Source organism: Corvus cornix, chromosome 3, assembly GCF_000738735.6.
Source record: "Corvus cornix cornix isolate S_Up_H32 chromosome 3, ASM73873v5, whole genome shotgun sequence".
Classification (NCBI taxonomy): domain Eukaryota; kingdom Metazoa; phylum Chordata; class Aves; order Passeriformes; family Corvidae; genus Corvus; species Corvus cornix.
Window position 1 is genome coordinate 78,258,234 of NC_047056.1, and position 19,561 is coordinate 78,277,794.

The 19,561-nt window shown below is 41.6% G+C and overlaps 1 protein-coding gene across 2 annotated transcripts in view; it reads left to right on the forward strand.

Moving 5' to 3' along the window:
- The first annotated feature begins 9,732 nt into the window (after positions 1-9,732).
- UBE2J1 (ubiquitin conjugating enzyme E2 J1) overlaps positions 9,733-19,561 on the forward strand; it is a 28,876-nt gene continuing 19,047 nt past the window's right edge. Inside the window, exon 1 of one of the 2 annotated variants that reach the window (XM_039569233.1) lies at positions 9,733-9,865. In XM_039569233.1, the coding sequence (XP_039425167.1) occupies positions 9,835-9,865 (31 nt within the window). In that variant the 5' untranslated portion in view covers positions 9,733-9,834. The remainder of the gene's footprint in view (positions 9,866-19,561) is intronic. The other variant, XM_039569232.1, reaches the window with a different exon arrangement.

A 19,561-nucleotide genomic window follows, 5' to 3' on the forward strand; every position in this document is an offset into this window, starting at 1 on the left:
TAGACTTTTTTCTTCATAGTCCAATTGGACAAGGATCAGCCACCCCTTGGGTGATTGGCTAAAATCCTAAAACATCCATTGTCAAAATATTTTTCTACTATACCATAAACAAGACTTTTCAAGGCTGCAGGTGTTTGGTTGTTTACATAACTCTGCTACCTCTTCTGTGTGAGAGAAAAGTCTCTCACGGACTTAGAAAATAGCAAGAAAATCCTTGCTAGCAGCATTTTTGTATCCACATTGGAGTTAACTAAAAAGGCTAGGGACCATTAATGAACTAGCCCTGTAATTTTAAAACACTGGTTTATAATAAACCCAAACCAATTTAGTATCTCACAGACATTTTAAAGTCAGGAGCTAGATAACTATACAATAGTTATATCCAAGAACTTGTTATAGTTGAGGAAGTCCCCGTAAGTAATTCAACAGTCAGCAGCTCAGAGTGTGTAAAAGATTCTCTGAAGAGTTAAAATGCACCTTTGAGCATACACTGGAATGGCTATTTAAAATGTTACAGTGCTGAAATACTTTCTAAAATCCTGTGATTGCCAACATGCTGTGCATTGGCATGGAAGTGTAATTGACAGGAGCAAACTACTCTGATAAAGTATAATTCAGATGGATCATTTGAGATCTCATGTTTCATGATAGCACAGGTTTTTTTCTCATTAAAACAAAAATGCTGTGGTTTCTTGCATGTGAAATTGCACTCCTGATGGTTTGATATTAAGGGAGTTCATTCTGTGAAAGTACTGCAGGAATTTTTAAAAGAAATGTTAACCTACAAACTCCCTCTATTTTTATATGCATCATCAGATTAAGTTGAGGAATTAAAGAAAATAACCCTAAATAGGTTGTTGTATACAGCAGCCACTGTTTGCTTTAATGACTTTAATATTTACTGTCACTGTCATTTGCAATAGTCACTGTAGAATATTTTTTTCTTAAACTGAACACAGGTTTTCCCTTTTTTGTACTGAATGATGTACATGACATTGTCATGATTTTTGTGCTGCAGCTTTATCTCTGTCCTGTTCGATAGACAGATCATTAACACCAAAATTTCTTTCAGATTCTAAATATTTATCAATAGCCGCATGTGAATTTACTCAGTTACAGATAAACACATCAAATTCTCCCATTTGAGCTATGTGGAAAATGAGAAATAAGCTTGGTTGGGAAGTTCTTTTGGGCTCCTCTATATGGTGGCATATGGTTGACATCCCACTTGATTTCTCACTGTATTAATATTTGCATATTAGCTCATGCACATATCTTCAAATAGCTACATTTAAAAATGACACTAGCAGATTGTTGCTTTTGTTTTCTCCCTGGTATCTTCTGTGTTACCTTTCTCAATTTGCTATCTCTGAATTTCACATTGCTCTGTACCCAGTTCTGATACCCAGTCTCCTTGGTTCCTGCCAACCTATTCCCTTTGGCTTCTAGGCATTATGAGCCAGAGGCTAGGTCTTGAGCTAAAAAATACTGAAAAAATATTGAGTACGAAGCCACCTAAATTGTAAAAATCCATTACATGCTATTAACATCCTTAAAAAGATTCAACATACTTATGTAATCCTGGTTTTTATGCATGCCATAAAATACATGTTCATATTGAAGTTACAGTTTATATTCGTAGTCAGATTTTAAACATTTATTAATCATCTCCAGAACATATTTTAAAATTAAAAAAAAATATATAAATATGTCCAGGACAAAAACCCTAGTGCAGCAGTCTATCACAATGCCTCTTGGACTAAACTAACATTTTCAATAAGGTGAAAGATTTTCATGACACTAGTCAGAGAAGATACTGTGCTGAATATTTTCCTTAATATCTGGACCTGCTACAAGAAAGAAGGATTATTTAGTTCAGAATGGCAGAATAGCAGAAGAAAAAGAGAAAAAAACCCATTGATGTCCTTTCTTAAAAAAACAAAACCAAAAACAACCAAGCCAACAACTAACATGTACTAGCCTAAATTGAGAAGCATTGGGATTAGATACACGGGTGAGTGCAAACATGAGAAGCAAGAAAAAAAGTACAGAGTAGCAAAAAGTACAGTGTGTAGGCCAGAACACTGCGGTGTATTCAAGCTGCCTTACACAAAATGTTCAGGTTGGATATTAGGAGGAATTTCTTCACAAAAAGGGTGATTAGACACTGGAATGGGCTGCCCAGGGAGGTAATGGAGTCACTATCACTGGAGGTATTTAAGGAAAGATTGGACATAGCACTTAGTGGCACTAAGTTGACCTGGTGGTGTTCAGTCATAGGTTGGACTTGATGATCCCAGAGGTCTTTTCCAACTGAATTGATTCTGTGGTTCTGTGAAAATGTATACTAAGGAAAGATAATGGGCTTATCACAACAGGATCAGCCACATGGAGGTGATGTGGTTGAGGTTGGTTACACCATATGGTCCTCAAAGGCCCAAGGAGCCCTGACAGGGAGCAACAGGACAGTATCAAAGCTGCCTTTCCTTTTATAGCAGGATTTACCCTTTGTGTAGGTTTTTATCTCTATTCAGTGCAAACTAAATGCTATTCTTAACTGTGCTGAACTGAAGCGTAGTGTCAGTACAAATATAAGTAAACCATATGAACACATTCACACTGGAAATCAAAAAGAATTCTAAAGCAGGAGAGCAGCACAGGGAGAGCAAACAGTCTGACTACATCCAAGAGCAACCTCAGCTTGCCAGTGAAAATGGGTGTAAGTTGTGGTGTGTCAATTCCTCGAGAGTGCTAGCATCAGGGAATGCTATAGTCTTAACTCACTTCCTCATCAGCACTGCAAATTTCTGACCCAGATGAACTTACATTTGCATTTGGTGTTTATGTGTCAGGTAGGTGCCCACTCAGCCAGTTCAATCCATGCATCACTGCAAATTTATGTTCTTGGTCCTCAAAACTGGGCTGCCTCCTTACTCCTTCCCACACACTCCTTCCCATACCTAGCGCATGCTTCCTTGATAAATACCGCACTAGTCCTTCCTCAGCTTTCTGTTATCCAGATAAAACAATCATCCAACAGTTTAGGAGCCAGTAGTGCTTTCAGACTCCATCACAACTAGTGCTGCAAGCTCTCTTCTGAAGCTGGAGTTCCTCTTAATGCTGGTGATAAAACTGCCTAATTGGATGGAGTGATGGATGCCCCAGCAATAAACTTAAAACCTTTCAGCAGCACTCCTGGGGTTTCTAGAAGCCCCACCATCCAGTGCGGTGGTATCATTCAACTCTGACTTGTTCTGAGGTCAAGTCAACTATGGATTGAATTTTCCCATTGCTTATGCACATCCACATCTGGTTTTGGGGCTGCTCTGATAATGAGAGCCATCTGGGCTGTGGGAAATGTAACCTGTTTCAACTCCTTTTGCACAGCAGTATACAGAGAGAACAGGTGTGCCTTCTGGCAAATCCAGTAGTGCCAGATCAAAAGGTCCTGGGACCATCTTTGTCTCCAAACCCTGTGCGGAGAAGTGGAACCATACTCTTGTTTCTCTGCAATGCCATTTTCAATGACTGAATTGTCCTCTGGTGAGCCAAATGGTCTGATCCACAAATTGCTTCTCTTCCAATACTCCCTTTGCAGCTGCTTGAACTTCTTTGGGCTGTCAGTATGCCATTCATCATGCTGCCTTGATCTCATATCCTAAGTGCTGAATGCAAGTTTTGCAGCAGAGGCACACAAATTAATTCACTCCCACCAGTCCTGTTCCCCTTCCTCAGCACTGTTTCTAGCTCTGTTCCTTCAGTAATTTCATTTCATATTTCAATTCCACATTTTCTGTCTATAAAGCAGCAGTTGTCATTCAAATTTTGTATTTTTCATAAAGTCCATTATGCAGAAACTTGAGTGTTTGCTTTAAATTTAGTATTCTCTTGACAGATTATAAATGTCTTTCTGCTTTACTCAGTACACTCTCTCCCGTGAAAGCTTCCTGCTCCCATGAACTGAATGCTTTCATAGAAATTTCTCAGGATGGAAGAAGTTCTTTCCTTCTTCTCCCCCCTTTTTATATTGCTACCATTAATAGTCCCCATAAAAATCCTGTCATCTGAATAGTTATGACAACACCAGGCTGCACAGTTGGTTTTAGCTTTTGTTATTTCTCTTCCAGAATAATAACATTCCTCTGCAGCCTGCATCCCCTGCAAGTCTGCATCCCCATGAGTCACTTTGCTAGACACCATTCAGCAAGGAAAAAAAAGCCTGCAAGCAGCTACAGACAATTTAGGAATGTAAAGTAGTAATTTATTGGTTAATATCGGTAGCAAGCTACTAGACTAAGCATGAACATGCTCACCTTCCTGTGCAAGACAACAGATGAGTCTTCCCTGGCTCAAGTGTCACCAAACTGCCATCTTTTGACTCCCTGCTTTTTACCTCCAGCATTTTACACCTTTTCAACACCGTTGCCTTTTCTCTGGACCATATCTCAACAGCCCTACCTCCATGTCTGGGTCTGTCTTACCTTGCATGGCTCTGCTGTGCAGCTCTTTCCCTGAGAATGCCGAACCAAGGCTCCGGGGCTAAGCCCTACCAGGACTGGACTGTGGAGCCCAAGCAGCTGAAAATGCAGAGGAGAGCGAACCTGGTATCAGGCAGAGGAGATCAGGCAGTACAGTCAGCTGGAGTCCAGGGAGCAATGCAATTTGCCAGAGGGTAGGCATGTTCGGTCAGCAGAGCCACTCTCTGGGCTCTCCTGACTGTTGTGGCTTTAGTTAGGGCTTTAGTCTGGGTGCCCACATGGACCCCTTGTGTCATTGAAGGCGCTCTAGGCACTTCACCTGCCCTCATGCTGCTGCTGTGTTCAGAATGGCACCAGTATCCCATACCTTTCTGCTCTGTACGGATATCTGGCATACCTTAGGATACCTCAGACAGCATCAGATGCTTATGTGTGTGCAATTGAATCAAGCCACAGATTTCCACTAACCATCTGAGAAACTCCTGTGTGTCCCACATATCTACAGGAGGCTGGTGAAGAGAGCTGGTAACTGAAAATATCTTGGTTAATGACACAGTAAGCTTACACTGATTGGTAAATGCTTTTTGAGGAGCTTTAAATTAAGAGCCTGATCACCAATCCTTCATTTCTATTGCTGAGTCAGTCAGAGCTGTATGCAGGCAGGAACATGCAAGTGCACACTGTGAGTAACAGTTTTGGAATGGATGGGGTGGAAAGATTGCTTGATGGCAGTCCAACAGACAAACCTGACTGCTTTCCCTCTGCCTGGTGTGTAATTGTGAGGACAGGTGCTCCCTTCCCAGAAGGAAGCTTATGGGAGTAAGTTAAAGTGAAGGGGCATGTAGAGCCATTCAAACATGGAAAAAGTGATAAAAAGAAAATCTGGGGCCTGAAGCCCTAAAGAGACCTGGTTGCATGAGTCAAAGGCTATGCTCAGCCTTTTCTCCTTAAATAGTGGCACAGGAGCAAAGTATTTTTTAATCTGAGTAGTTCGCAACTTCCTCCAACTATCTGGTGTGCTCTGCAATTTGCATGGTAAAGAATATGCACCAGAGAAAATTTCTGCCATTATCTGTAGCTGCTAAAGATAGAGCAACTAAATCAGGGAAGTTCAGAGTCACGAACAGCTGTCACTTGGACACAGCTTCAGCTTTGACTTGGGTCTTTGCACATGTCTTCTGAACCAGGAAACCATCTGAACTATTACAGCAATGATGCCAGAACACTGTGAGTCAACTGATTGTCGTGACTCTCCCCATTCTTCAGGGAGTAAAGAAAAGGCGAAAAATCTGTAGCTTTATTTTGACTTCACATTGTGGAACATATTGTTAGTCCACACTAATTCTGCACCAATGGTCCAGATCAGGCACTCGCTTGCTTCATCAATTAAAGCAATCTGGTAATTCCTTTCCCCACTGTCTTTCTTAATTTCTGAAATAATGCTAATTAAAAGTCAGCTGGCAAAGCCCCCCATTTTGTGAGATGGTTGCCTTAGAACTAAGCTTGAAGAACAGACAGTAATTGCTTTCCTGAGAAGCACCATCCATCTGTGCAATTGCTACAGGGCATTGGTTACACAATGCCACACTTGTTTGTATGGGTGAGGAGGAGGTGTGCTTGTTGAATCCAGATTTACAACGTCTGAATTCACATAAAGGATTTTAAAAGCCGAGACAGTATCAGCCACAATGAGTACCACAATGATTTCTCTTGCAAGTGAGTCATATCTGTTCGCACTGACAATATAGGCATATGAATATTAGATTCCTTAATTCCATTACAGTTTAATTCTGCAGTCAACTGCTTGTATTGAAAGGTTAGTATTATAAATGAGGCAAACCCTTCTACATTTTGTGAATTTGTAAAAGCAGGGTGTGATTACTCTGTACAAAGAACTATTGTATTATCATAAGCTTCTGTGATCTCAAACCTTCTCTAGAATAAATAGTTTGTAGCTGAGTTTATGACACAGCCTACAAAGCATACAAGCCCCACTCTTTACCCCACTCATTACCTAACTGACTTTAGGTAATCACTTCAGGTAATTTACTTTAGGTAATTACTTTAGGTAATATTTATACACTGTTGAAATGTACCTCATCTCGTACAATTACACAATCCGCACAAAGAAATAAATAGGAGTTCAGTGTCACATTACCTAGCATAATTCCCTGAGATGTGTAAGAATATACACTGATGCATCACGCCTTTGTGCAAAAACTGAACCCCTATGTCACACAGGTGTTCTGCCTCCCAGAGAAAGGGGAGGTTTTGGGAGTAACTCCCTCTTTGGGGGCTCCTGCGGGACTCTTCTTAGAGAAGTGTCCATCCCCCCAACTCTGCATGCTGACCTTTGTGATTCCCATACTGGCTGAGCTCCCTTCTAGGACATTTAAAATCAGTTCTTCAAGGATCTTACTGTTAAAAACAAGAGACTATATTGACTGAAATGCTTGTAATTCTTCTGAACTGAGGGAAAATGCAGGATACATTTCTCTCAGGTATAGAGAGCTATGTATATCAGATGCAGCTATATATATACATCCATCTAAAAATACCTAACTAGGGTGGTCTAGAACACAGAGGACTTAGCTTAACCCCCTTTGCAGCTCACTGAAAAATGCAGGAACTTTTAAAGCATGATTTGTTGGGTGTACAGCTAACATCTATTCCAGGCAAGATGAACTCCAAGTTCTCTCAATCAGCTATAAAGCGAGCCTCAGGAAATCAGCTCAGAAATGTGTATCCATAGTCTGCAAGTGTTCAGCAGAATTCTGCCCATTATTTACTCTGACTTGGCCTTTCTTTCACAGTAAAAAACACCTTCAACTGAAAAATTATTCATTTTATCAAACCTTATGATGTCATTAATTTTATAATTTTTTTTGCACCAAAAGGGCCTATATGCTACTAGGTGGATCTATCAGTCTCTGGACCTGGGTGGATCTATCAGAGTCTCTGTTTTCATCCAAAGATAACTACAGAAAAGTACATAGAAACATGAGAAAAAAATTCAGCACCGATTCAGTGTGGCATTAAATAACAAAATCTTTCTTGCAGCAGTGTTCAGGCAAACTTTCAGTTTCTATGTGCTTCAGCTGAGCATGTTTATTTTTTCACCAAGTTAGATCATATGACAGGATACACAAGCTACATGAAGTGCTGCCAGCATGTAGGATTTGACTGCAATTTTGCTACTATATTTGGTGTTTGGTTTTAAAACCCACAAGTTCTAGTACAAAATGGCTTCTTCCTGCAAAAGTCTAAACAAAAGGCAGATGAAAACACAAATCCAAAGGGTATTTTTAACCAGAGGCAGGAAGAGGAGGGAGGCTGCTGCTTCTGGACTGGCAACACTGACTGTGCAAGAGCTCTGCAGTGCCAGCTCCTCATGTGCCCCAAGCAGCTGCTGGGATATGGGGCTGGGAATTAATCCCCAGATCTCTAACTGTATGCTGACTACCTTGCAGGAATCAGCAGTTTCATCTGGCAGCATTCATGTCCTGCAGCTCTGACTTTTAACTAATGGTACATCTGAAAATGAAAACAGTCTTGTACTGCTAGCTCTGCACAATATCTCATGGCGATTCCCCCAGCTCCCAGCCAGGCCACACTGTAGCTTACTTAAATGGGGAAAATGTGCACCTCCTTTCAGTGTTATTTCTCTTGCTTTAAGTCTATTCAGCTTATTTTCAATAGTGCTTAGCTGTCATGCAGTTAGAGTGACTATCTTTTTTTAGCTGAAAGCCCAAGTTTCACATTAACTGCAGGTGCTTCCTCCTTGAACTATAAAAAATGACACTGTGCATCCAGGGTCAAAGGCCAGAGCCCAGAAGGCAAAACTGAACTCCACATGACACTTATGTAGTACCACTTTATCCTATTAATGTTATAACACAACTTCAAAAATTATCTTCAACCAAAATAGATTCCAGAACTTTTTACATGGAAATCCAGATTTCTGAATGCAAAATATCTCTTTCATACTTTGGGGAAGGGCACGATTTAGTGACAGATCGTCCCAACGCCCTTCTCCAGCTGCACAGCAAGGTGGCTCTGGAAGACAAGGAAAGACGAGGCATACTTGTGACCAAAACAGTTTGTGAACCTGACAGCCAGTGCCTGCAGCTCACTGTCTCAAGTGGTGAGAAATGCTGAAATGTCATCAAGAGTTGATGGCCATTTAATGTACCTTAGGGTGCTTTCGTTGCAAGAGGGAACCCCAAGGTCTGATGCCCTCTTTTCCCATCTCTATACATTAATAACCCTTTCTATTATTCATAGTGCTTTGTCCTGTAAAAACGATGATCACTTCTTCCCTTTGAAAATTCTGCTAGTTGTTCAGGAGTAAAGTCCTTTTCTTTACTTATTGAAGGGAAGACTAACACATTGTTTTGCGTTTGAGAACATGGCAAGGTGAAAAATATGTACCTACTCAAATATTTTTATTTACAACTGTTTGCCATTGCTGTTCAAAGAGGGAAAAAGAGAACTAAGACATCAAAACATAAAGAATTATTTTTCTTAGTATGATTATGAAGAATATAAAAGTAACATGAAATTAGGGACAATTAATTTCACAGGTGAAATGAAGGACAATATGAGCTAGATATGAGCTTCAAAGTTCTGATGAGGACAAGCACATTTTTTTCTTATTTAGAGCTTGTACTGAATCAAAAGGAAACAGAGACTCCTGAGATTCTGACCACTTTAATTTAGATATTCCCTGAGCAATATATTCTTAAAAGTGCTATCCCAAGCATATTACGCCTATAACCATGGTGGAAGAGAAACAGTTGTAGATACAAATATCCCTCTGTCACTGTGGCATGGAAAGGATGGCTATCAAGTCACACTCTTGCTGGTAATTCTTGCCTAAAATAATAATCATTGGCGTATGACACCATTTCAGTCTTTCATGATCCTGAAAACCAAGAAACAAGATCCTACTAAGTCTCACAGTGAAGTCCTTTGGGCGGGGTGGGCGTTGGGTCTATGGGGGTCCTGAAAGTCCCCTTTCCGAGCCCCCAGTTTTCAAACCCATCGAGGTCCAGAGGCACCATCACCTCTGCGGGTCGGGGCGGAGCCGGGCCGGGACGCAGAAGGGACACTGCCACTGGCCCAGCCACCGCGGCCCGGGCACGGCAGCACCGCGTCCCCTCCCGGCTGCGGTTCCGGGGCCGGGCCCGGGGCGGTGCCGGCGAGGCAGGTGCCTCCCCGCGGTCACGGCGGGGCTGTCGCCGCCGCTGCCACGTCAGGGGAGTGTCCCGAGGCGAGGCGGGCTCGGCCGGGCCCGGCCTTCCTCCTCCGCCCCCCGCCGGAGCCGCCGCGGACGGAGCGAGCGGTGCCCGCTGCCATGGAGGCCCGGTACAACCTCAAGAGCCCGGGTAGGTGGCGGGGCCGGGCGGGGGTGGCGGCCGCTCCTTCACGGGCTGCCCGGGCCGCTGCGGGCGGCGCGCCCGCCTCGGGGCTACCGCGGGTCGCGGAGGGGTCGGGGGCCGGGCCGAGGCCGCGGCCGGGAGGAGGGCCGGGGGCCGCGGCGGCGGGTCCCCTGCGCCGGGGCGGTGGCGGCGTTCAGGCGGAGGCCGGCCGGGATCGGTTCGCCTAGCCTTCGCAGTGCGATGGCGTTGAAACCTTCCTCCGAGCTGTAATTCGGTTCAAAACACCCTGACCGCCAAGTCTGTGTGCCCACGCATTTTTTGGTGGTTCGTGGAAACGTACCTTTGAACGTTTAGTCAGGTGGCCGTGCCCTGTTCCCCGGGGCATCGCCTCCGCTCCGACTAGGTGCGTGTGAGGGGACAGACTGCCAAGGATAACTTGGCCTGTGTGCCGTCAGTTTGTTTTGCAGAAGCGTTGCTGTACAGGCTCTATTCACTTGTGTGTCTGTGTTTGTTCACATGTCTGGTTTGACAAGTTTGCATGTCAAAATTCATGCCTGTAACTCCTGGCCTTTCCTTTGAATCCTTGAAGTGAGAGGGACGCCTCAAGAGATGTGGGTGATGCCTGGAGAAACAGCGCTAGAAGGGAAGGTTTTGATTCCTAGGAAGCAAATAGTGCACAGGCAATGTCTGCCCGTATGGCTGTGTTGGAGCAGTGGCTTCTGACCGGCTGTGCCAGGGCTTCACCTTCTGAGAGCTGCTTGCACAGCCAGAGGCCTGACACTGCCGAAGCAAAACCTCATCCGCAGCTTGTAAGGGCTGGTCGGGTTTGTGTGTCGGCTGTTGTCCTGCCCCTGCTTTCCCCTAACCAGCTGTTGAGAAATAGGCATTATCGGCTTCATGTTATTATGATGAATAGTGGCTTTATTTTTTAATCATACCGTCCTGTTACCAGCGTGGGAGGTGGGGAGAAACTGAATGTTACGGTGAGTTGTACTTTACAAATGTCAGTGACAGGCTTGTTTACAAACATATCTCATGCAGATGATGTGTCTATTGCTAAATTATGTCATTTAGCCTCACCCAACCCAAGTTGCATAACCCAAAGATAAGAAGAATCACTAAGCAAATGATGAACTTGTTGTCATTTAAAATATCAGGAAGGAATACTTTTTTTAGGGAGACATGCAGGATGTGTGCCATATGTGAATTTACAAGGCCACACAAACATGCTCACTAGTTGTGGTTCGCCACGTCATGGGAAACAGTGGTGGTGTGCTGTATGACAAGCACCTGGGATCTGGGTGGAGAGGACAAATACTTGTGGCTTAATTTAGAAATGTTCTTCCCCTTTGTTGTTACTTGTCTCCCGTATATTCAAGAGAAAATTACTGGAATTAATTTTCAGCACCTGTGTTATTCTATAACAAAATGAACTTTATGCAGCAAAGACAAATAATTCATACAATGGATCAATATTACTTCTCCCAATTAAACATGTTTGGTTGCATATTAATATATTAAACTATTTTTTTCTATATAGATACTGACAGTTTATAAATTATATTAATAACTTTTAAAACCTCTATAACGATTTAAAATATTGATTTCAATAGTCAATATGTGTGAAATCGTTCACTGAACAGATGGGCAGAAAGGTGTTGAATAAGTATAAAAAAATATTTTAAATAAATATTGTTTCTTCAACAGTTGTCCATTAAAATGAGTTGACTGTAATTATGTATAGCCACTGCTTTTAGTCTGGCACTTTACTTGCTAACCAGGTAGATAAGCATATGTAATTACTTAATAGTTCTGTGCATGTTTTACAAATTCTGATCTTGTTACGGTTACATGTGCAGTTTAGTGGTGGTATCTTACTCTTGCCATTCGACTACAGGCTTAAGATGGAACTGTAGAATATTCTAATATTAAGGTGGTTTCAATTAATGTAAATGCACTAAAATACATAAAAAGAAGTCCACCATATTTTCTATTTCAAGGGGTTGTGTCATCTCCGAACTAAAGGGATTATTTTGGTAACTGAGCCTTCTAGGGCTTTAGAACAAGTAACTGTCCTTGTGCCTGTTGTTGTTCCTTTGCCTGTAATAGAGGAAGAACCAAGCTGCTAACCTTTAGGTCAGCTTTAGGGATTTGGAACATGCTATCTTGAGACAGAGTGGAAAAGTAATCGTTTTGTACCTGTACAAGAGGCTTCTACTGTTGAAATCTGCTTTTGGACTTGAGCAAACTGCAAATGGTGACTTCCATCTGCTCAGTAGTTTTTAAAAGGGCAAATCTTAGTAACCCTTTTAGTATAAGTTGCTTTAATGTAATGTTATAGGTGAAAATACACTTTAAATAGGAAAATTTTGGTAAAAGAAACATGTGTTTTTAATTGATCTTTATTTTTAAGCCAAATTCTGCTGTAGAATTGTGAAGCACCTGAGGTTCATCTGTGGTTAATACCTGGATTCCTCTTCTATGAATATGCTGGGCCAGATTGATGAGTGGGTATCATTTAGGCTCTCCAGTGCTGTACTTTTTGTGTGCTCTCAAGCAGACCACAAAAGAGCAATATTGCTGCACAGCTTTGTCCTGCTGCTGATTGCTCCTAGGCAATGTGTTCATCTTCATCCTTATCCTGTTTCTACAGCTAATATTAGTTCATCCCAACATATCTGAAAGATGGTAACTCTCCACAACACAAAGCACGTTGTTCCACTGCACACCACATCTGTGTCGATGAGAGGCAGCGCAGCTCTGACAGGTCTCAGTTTGCCATAGGTACAGGCCGTGGCCAGTGCAGGTCTGGGATGGCCAAGTGGCTCCTGTTTCCTGCCAGTTACTCTTTGTAAGAGCAAGGAGCCATGGAAGAATTCACATGATGCTGTCTTCTCACACTGCCCATGAACTTGAGTTTCTTTTTTATTTCTTCCCAAAAAGACCGGTAATTTTGGAAGGGATGAAATTTCACACTTCAGGCTTCTTTGTATTGCTTCAATAAGGCAAAGCCTTGTAAGCTGTTACTTCATATTTTTGTGTGTATTTTTAGCACTTGTAAAAGGGCAGGCTATTTTCTGTCATAGGATTTCAAAATGGTTTAGTCAGTGTATATCAGCCTGCTACCACATGGCTGATAAACCTCTCCCATCAATATTAAAGCTCAGCTGACTAAAGCACAGACTTCATCCTCTTCATGCTTCAGGAACATCCCTGTTTTCTGAAATTTATAAGACAGCTACTTGGAATAATCTCTTAACTTTTTTTTTCCCCAAGAGCTGTGACCCTTAGCCTGCTGTAAAATCAGACACCAAATCTTGTAGTCACTGCTCTTGTAGTGACAATCTCTCGCTTTTGCGTAGGCTGTGACCAGGCATCTGAGCTGGTATTAGCACAGACACTTGAATTATGAAGAGCTACTTACAGTGCCTCACACAGAGCCCACAAACAGCAGTGGGTTTTTGTTTTGTTTTTTTTTCTGGGCAGGGTTTGTTTTGTTTTCAGCAGACCACCTCATCGATTATTTGATTAGCAAGGGCACTGGAGGCATAGGGAGAGCACGTGGAGGGAGGCACGGCAAGCTGTCCTGCATTTTTGCCCAGGGCAGTGCTTTGGGATCTTGGAGGCATAGGAAAAATAACAATGCTGAGATTGTGATCGTCTTAGCTGTCATCTTCAATAAGATTGCGGCTTTTTCTACAAACTGTACTTCTTTCTCCACTCCATATTTTGTACAAGTAAGTGTTCTGTGCCAACAAGCACACGTCAGTTCTTTTTTAACAAAACAGAGCAAATAGGAAGTAGCGAGTAGCTGTTGTGCTGCTTAGTGTCTTCTGTGTACGAAATAAGGATAGATTGTTTAAAAACAAAAAGTTGAACAGATGTTAAAATTTTATTAAGGCTGAAGATATTGTTTGATCTTAGTGTGTTCAACAAGCACCTTGCATTTTGTAAGTTTAACCTCCCGTTGTTAACAACGGCAAAAAAACCAGTTGTTTTGAATTGCAACTACAAGAAGAGTACTGTACTTGCTGCTGCCCTGAGGGAAATGAGTACTAAAGGTTGACTGTTTCTGAGGGTGAGAGGAAAGCAAGACAAGACTAATTTAAAGGTTTTTTTTTTTTTTTAATAGTTTTTAATACTTTGTATGAGTACAGGAGGCTTATTTGTTGTGTGAAAGAATGTATGTGAGGCTGTGAAGATGTAAAGCAGCTATTCAGGAGGCTTATGGGTCTTGAGAAAGGATGTATCTGAGACCCTGAGGGTGGAAAACAGCTGGCCTTTTTCTTCAGAAATGGTGGTTCCATTTGTTTTGTAGCAGAAGTCGAAGGAACTGCCAAAGAAATGTCCTGGTCTCAGCTGGGATGGAGTTAATTTTCTTCCTAGTAGCTGGTCCAGTGCTGTGTTTTGGATTTAGTATGAGAATCATGTTGGTAACACACAGATGTTTTGGTCGTGGCTCAGTAGTGCTTACTCTGAGTCAGGACTTTTCAGTGTCTCATGCTCTGCCAGTGAGGAGGGGCACAAGAAGCTGTGAGGGAGCATGGCCAGGACAGCTGACCTGAACTGGCCAAAGGGATATTCCCCACTATAGAATGTCATGCCCAGAGTATAAACTGGGGGAGTTGGCTGGGAGGGGCTGATCGCTGCTGGGGGATGTGCTGGGCATTGGTCAGTGGGTGGTGAGCATCCCTTGTTTTTCTGGGATTTTATTTCTCTCTCTCTTTTTCGTTACCATTATTATCATGATTTTAAAATTATCATTAGTAGTTTTATATTTTACTTTGCTTCAGTTATTAAACTGTTCTTATCGCAACCCAGAAGATTTACTTTTTCTCACTCCTGATACTCCTTGCCACCAGAGTAGAGCACTGGGAGGGAATGAGCAAGCAGCTGTGTAATTTCTAGTAGCTGTGTGGGGTTAAACCAAAACATCAAATTTGAAAATAAAAGCAATTTTGGAAGCTATGGCTGCCCCAGACAGTTGTTCCAGTTCTGCAGTTAGACATTTTGGTTTTGTAAGAACAATTGCTTTGTCTTGGTACATGAGATCAAAATAAAATGGGAACTTGATTAATAAAGAACATCACAGCAGTACTGACGTTCAATGATCAGCAACTTAATTGTCTCCATTTGCTTTCATTTAGACAAAGAAGTGTGGTTTCTTTAGTATGAAGAATAGTGTTCTGTACTTCATGATGTTTAAAATCATGTGGAAACTATAGGTGGTGATTTTAAAATTATGTTGTTCACTGTTTTCAAGAGATTGAGACTGAAAATTTAATTCTTCATTTTGCCCATTCCTCTAGCACAGGAGGATGTAGTTTTGATAAGGTGATCACTGGTAGTATGGCAAGGATCGTTAGCATTATGGGTTGCTTCTTCTACTGCTGTCTTTCTGGTGCCAGAAGACTGAAAAATGTGTAAGTATCTGTACATCTTTGCATGGCTGCTGAGTTGTCAGAGCAAAGATTTGTGTAGTCCCATCACAGAGATGGTAGGGAATACTTTGTAAAAGAGATTTAAAGGTACAGAATATATAGTATATTCTCCTCATCAGTGGTTTGAAGGACTTGCCCAACTGAAGCTTTGTCTGTCTTCCAGGGATTTTATTTTTGGCTGTGACTGGGATGTTGTTTGAGCTTTTTTTTTTTTTGTGAAGAAGGATCAGGTATCTGGGTCCTAATGAAACTTTAATTGTAGTCTTGATTCAAAATTAATTTACTATAAACTACTGTGCAGATTTTTATGAAAATATAGTCACATTTTTGTGAAATAACATACAAAAATATGTACAGGAGCTCAAAAATCTAAAGACAGGTGCAAACTTGGAAGGGTTAAGATGGGGGCTTCATGAATAGGCAGAAGGAATGCAGAGGTAGAGGAGAAAAGCACTGTATCACTCAAGTGATACAGAGCTCACTTGAAAATATGGTACCTTGGGTTAATTTCTAGAGTAGATACCATTTAACACTCTGTTCTGCAAAAGGATTGTAATTGGTATTTCAGAGTAGTTGTCTCAAGCCCCCTTTCCCCCTCTTCTATTATTTTTAGTTCACAAATGATTGCACGTCATTCACAGGTTCTAAGCTGTCCAGGAGAATCACATCCAGAAGGAACAGGTAACACACAGGTACCTGGTGACACTGTGTGGGTCGCTGTGAACCTGTTAGAGTTGCTTTGTGTTTAGATTTAATAAGCCATTCTCTACAGAGTCCAGCAAAAAAAACCACTATTGAAAAATACTGTTTTCCATATCAAAGAGGTACTGTGACTCTTTACTTTAAATATGTTTCCTTACATGCGTCAGTCACCACATCACTAAAGGTGGGGGTTTTTTGCTTAAAATGTCAAAGCTCTTCAAGTATTGTCATCTTACAAGAAATCCTGTGTATTTTACACATGAACTTAATCCTAACTTTTTTTAGTGATGTGATCCATTCTTTATGCAGTGGAACTACTGACAGTGTGATTCACTGTTATTTTTTCCCCTTACAAGAAATTTAAACATTACCTTTAGTAAATGGGATTTTCTTTTGAATGCCAATGCAGTTTGGGTTCCCTGGTACTTTGGGCTGCTGTGGGGACTGGTGATTCAGCAGGTGACTCTCTGCACTTTGACCTCTGCAGTCACTTGATGGTTACACCAGCCGTGGGTCAGGCACTCTTGGCTTGATGGTCAGGTATAGAGTGGAGGAGGCAATAGAGTGGAGGGGGGAAGAAAACAAAGCCAGCTGGAGTTAAGAAGACCCTCCCAACATGTCACCCATGACACATGCATGTAATTGAAGGGACTTGATGCTTGTCTCAAATGGTTTATGTGATTTCAATTTTTAAAATTTTTCTTATTGTTGTCTGTTTTTTGTAACTGTAGATAGTAGCCTCATTAATAGACAAACATGTAACAAAGATGACCTGTGTTTTACTAATAGCTTAAGTGGATTGAGTAGTTACAGAAGTTTCTCTGAGATGAAGGGTTTTATGAGAGTTTTACTTTCATTGGAAAACCTGTATTCAGTAAATAAGTTGCATCCTTACTTGTGCTGTTTTGGTCAGCAGAGCCATAGGGAAAAATTACTACTTCTTCTATATTTCTTCTGAGTAGACCTCTAAATCTTGCTTAAAGTGGAAAAAAAAAAAATAGCCGTCATAAATAAAAGCTAGGAAACATTTGCCAAAGCAGTAAAAGCTGTCAAGTTGTTTTATTCCTCTTTCCCCAGATTAGGTAAGTCAACTTGAAAGATTGAGCGATCTCTAGCTTTATGCCAGCTGTTTTGGATTCCATTATTTATTTGTTCATTATGTACTTCCTTTTTCAAACAGTACGACTGAAATTTTGGTTTGGGAATTCATTTCAGAATGAAAGGTTTGCTACGCATTTTAGGAAGATACTGTCATGAACAACCTTCTTTTTTTTTTTCTAAAGAAAAGGCATAATGATTTACTAAGAGAACACTGTGGATGTTCAAATCCTGTCATCCCTTTAAGCAATAATACTGACATTTACAAAGACTGATCACTTGCGTTTTCTGTGTCCAGAAGGTGTCCTGAGCCACTAGGTGCAGACTTGTCTAGTTGGGCACATAACCAGCTCCACATAGCAGGAGTACTTGAATGTGACTTCCAGACATATCCAAGAGAAGCAGTTGTGTGAACTGAAGTTTCAGGGTAGCTTAAAGTAAGTGATGATGAAAGTGGAATTTGACTGGACGTGGCTTTTGGCAGAAATAAATCTACGAATCATATATGCATATATTGTACAGATTCTGTTCATTAATTGTTATTCCACCACTCAATCCTAAAGCATGCTGGGGGCTTTAAATTTGATTCTCAGATTTTTAATATCCATATTTTGCTTTTCAGAAAATTTTGATAAGTTCAGTGTAACACAAGAGGCAGGCTGTCAGGCAGAGTCTCTGACCTGTAGTATTCTCTTTCCTCCTCAGGGCAGTAGACAGTTCCCACACTTCCTGCTGGGTAGGAGGTGTGTAATCTCTAGTCCAGGAACTTAATTTCCTCAGCATTTAATTTTGATGAACATTGATAAAGTGTTGCTGAGTGTATCTGTGAAAGTGTGGTTATTTTTCATGCTGATGATTATGCCACATTAAAAAATAAATTGATAATTGTGTCTCTAAAACCTGTCTTAGACAAATTCAGTGTCTTGACTTCTCTTTTTTTGGCTGAATTAGTGATACTCTTTGACTTCATTGATAGTCTGCAATTCTTTATTTCAAATGGGCCCAAACCATTCTGATTTTTCAGAATTGCCATTGCCAAATGTTTACTCAGTGACTCAGTGTGACTTAATTGGGTTGAAATACCATAACTTGTTGAAGGCAGACTTTGTGAATTATGCTTGTTTCTTCCGCCACAGTTTTTGGTAGCCAAAGGAGGAGCTGTGTTCATGAATACTGCAGCAGTGCTTAAAGAAGAAACAGTTTCATGCTTTCTTCACTGGATCACATGTTCTCAGAATGAACCTTTATTGCTCCAGGCTTTTCTTTGCAGCCTCTCAGTTGGCATTTTTCAGCAATGTGGGAAGAGAAGCACAGAATGGTTTGGGTTGGCAGGGATCTTTAAAGGTCTTCTAGTTCAGCCTCCCTGCCTCAGGCAGGGACACTTTCAGTTAGATTGCAGCTCAAAGACGTGTCCAACTTGACCTTCAGTGCTTCCAGGGATGAGGCATCCACAACTTGTTCTCTGGGCAACTTGTTCCAGTGCCTCATTGCCCTCACTGTAGAGAATTCCTTCCATATGTCCAATCTAAACCTACTCTTTGAGTTTTAAACCATTGGCTCTTGTCTTGTCACTACAGGCTGTGGTAAAAAGTTTCTTCTTTCTTACAAGCATCTTTTAGGTATTGAAAGGTCACACTAAAGTCTCCCCAGAGCCTTTTCTTCAGGCTGAACAACCCCAGTTCTCAGCCTTTCTGCATACACATGTGCTGCTTAGAATCATGAAATAATAGAAAGGCTTGGGTTGGAAAGCGCCTTAAAGATCACCTGCTTCCAACCCCCCTGCCATGGGTAGGGGCACCTTTCTTTATACCGGGTTGCTCAGAGCTCCATCCAACCTGGCCTGGAACACTTTCAGGGATGGGGCATCCACAACTTCACTGGATAATTTGTTCCAGCACCTCACCACCCTCACAGGAAAGAAATTTTTCCTAATATCTAATCAAAATCTACTCTCATTCCCCCTGTCCTGTTGCTGCATGCTCTTATAAAAGTCCCTTTCCCATCTTTCTTGTAGGCTCTCTTCAGGTACTGGAAGGCTGAAGTTATGTCACCTGATAGATTTTTAAGATGTCCTGGGTTGCTTAATACTGAAAACTTCTTATAAGCAAATTATCTCTGTGGTACATGAGAGCTAAATTAGATTTTGCTGTGTTTCATGCCCCAAGAGTGGAATAGTATTATGCTCTAATAGCTTTCCTGCAGTGAACATGGGTGACTGCACATGATGCTGTTATGGGAGACTGTATTTCTTCTTTCCTGTCTTGGTGCCTCAGCTGGGAAATCTCAGAAACAGTTGTCTGCCTTGTCCATGACTGCTCTGTCTTTATTAGGCTTCGTTACATATATTCTCAGTTTTCTCATGGTCACCCTTTTGCTTCATGGGGTGTTTGCTCCTGAATTAGCTCATCCTGGTGCATGCCACTCTTCTTCTGAAGGCAAGTGTCCAGGCTTGTTGGCTGTG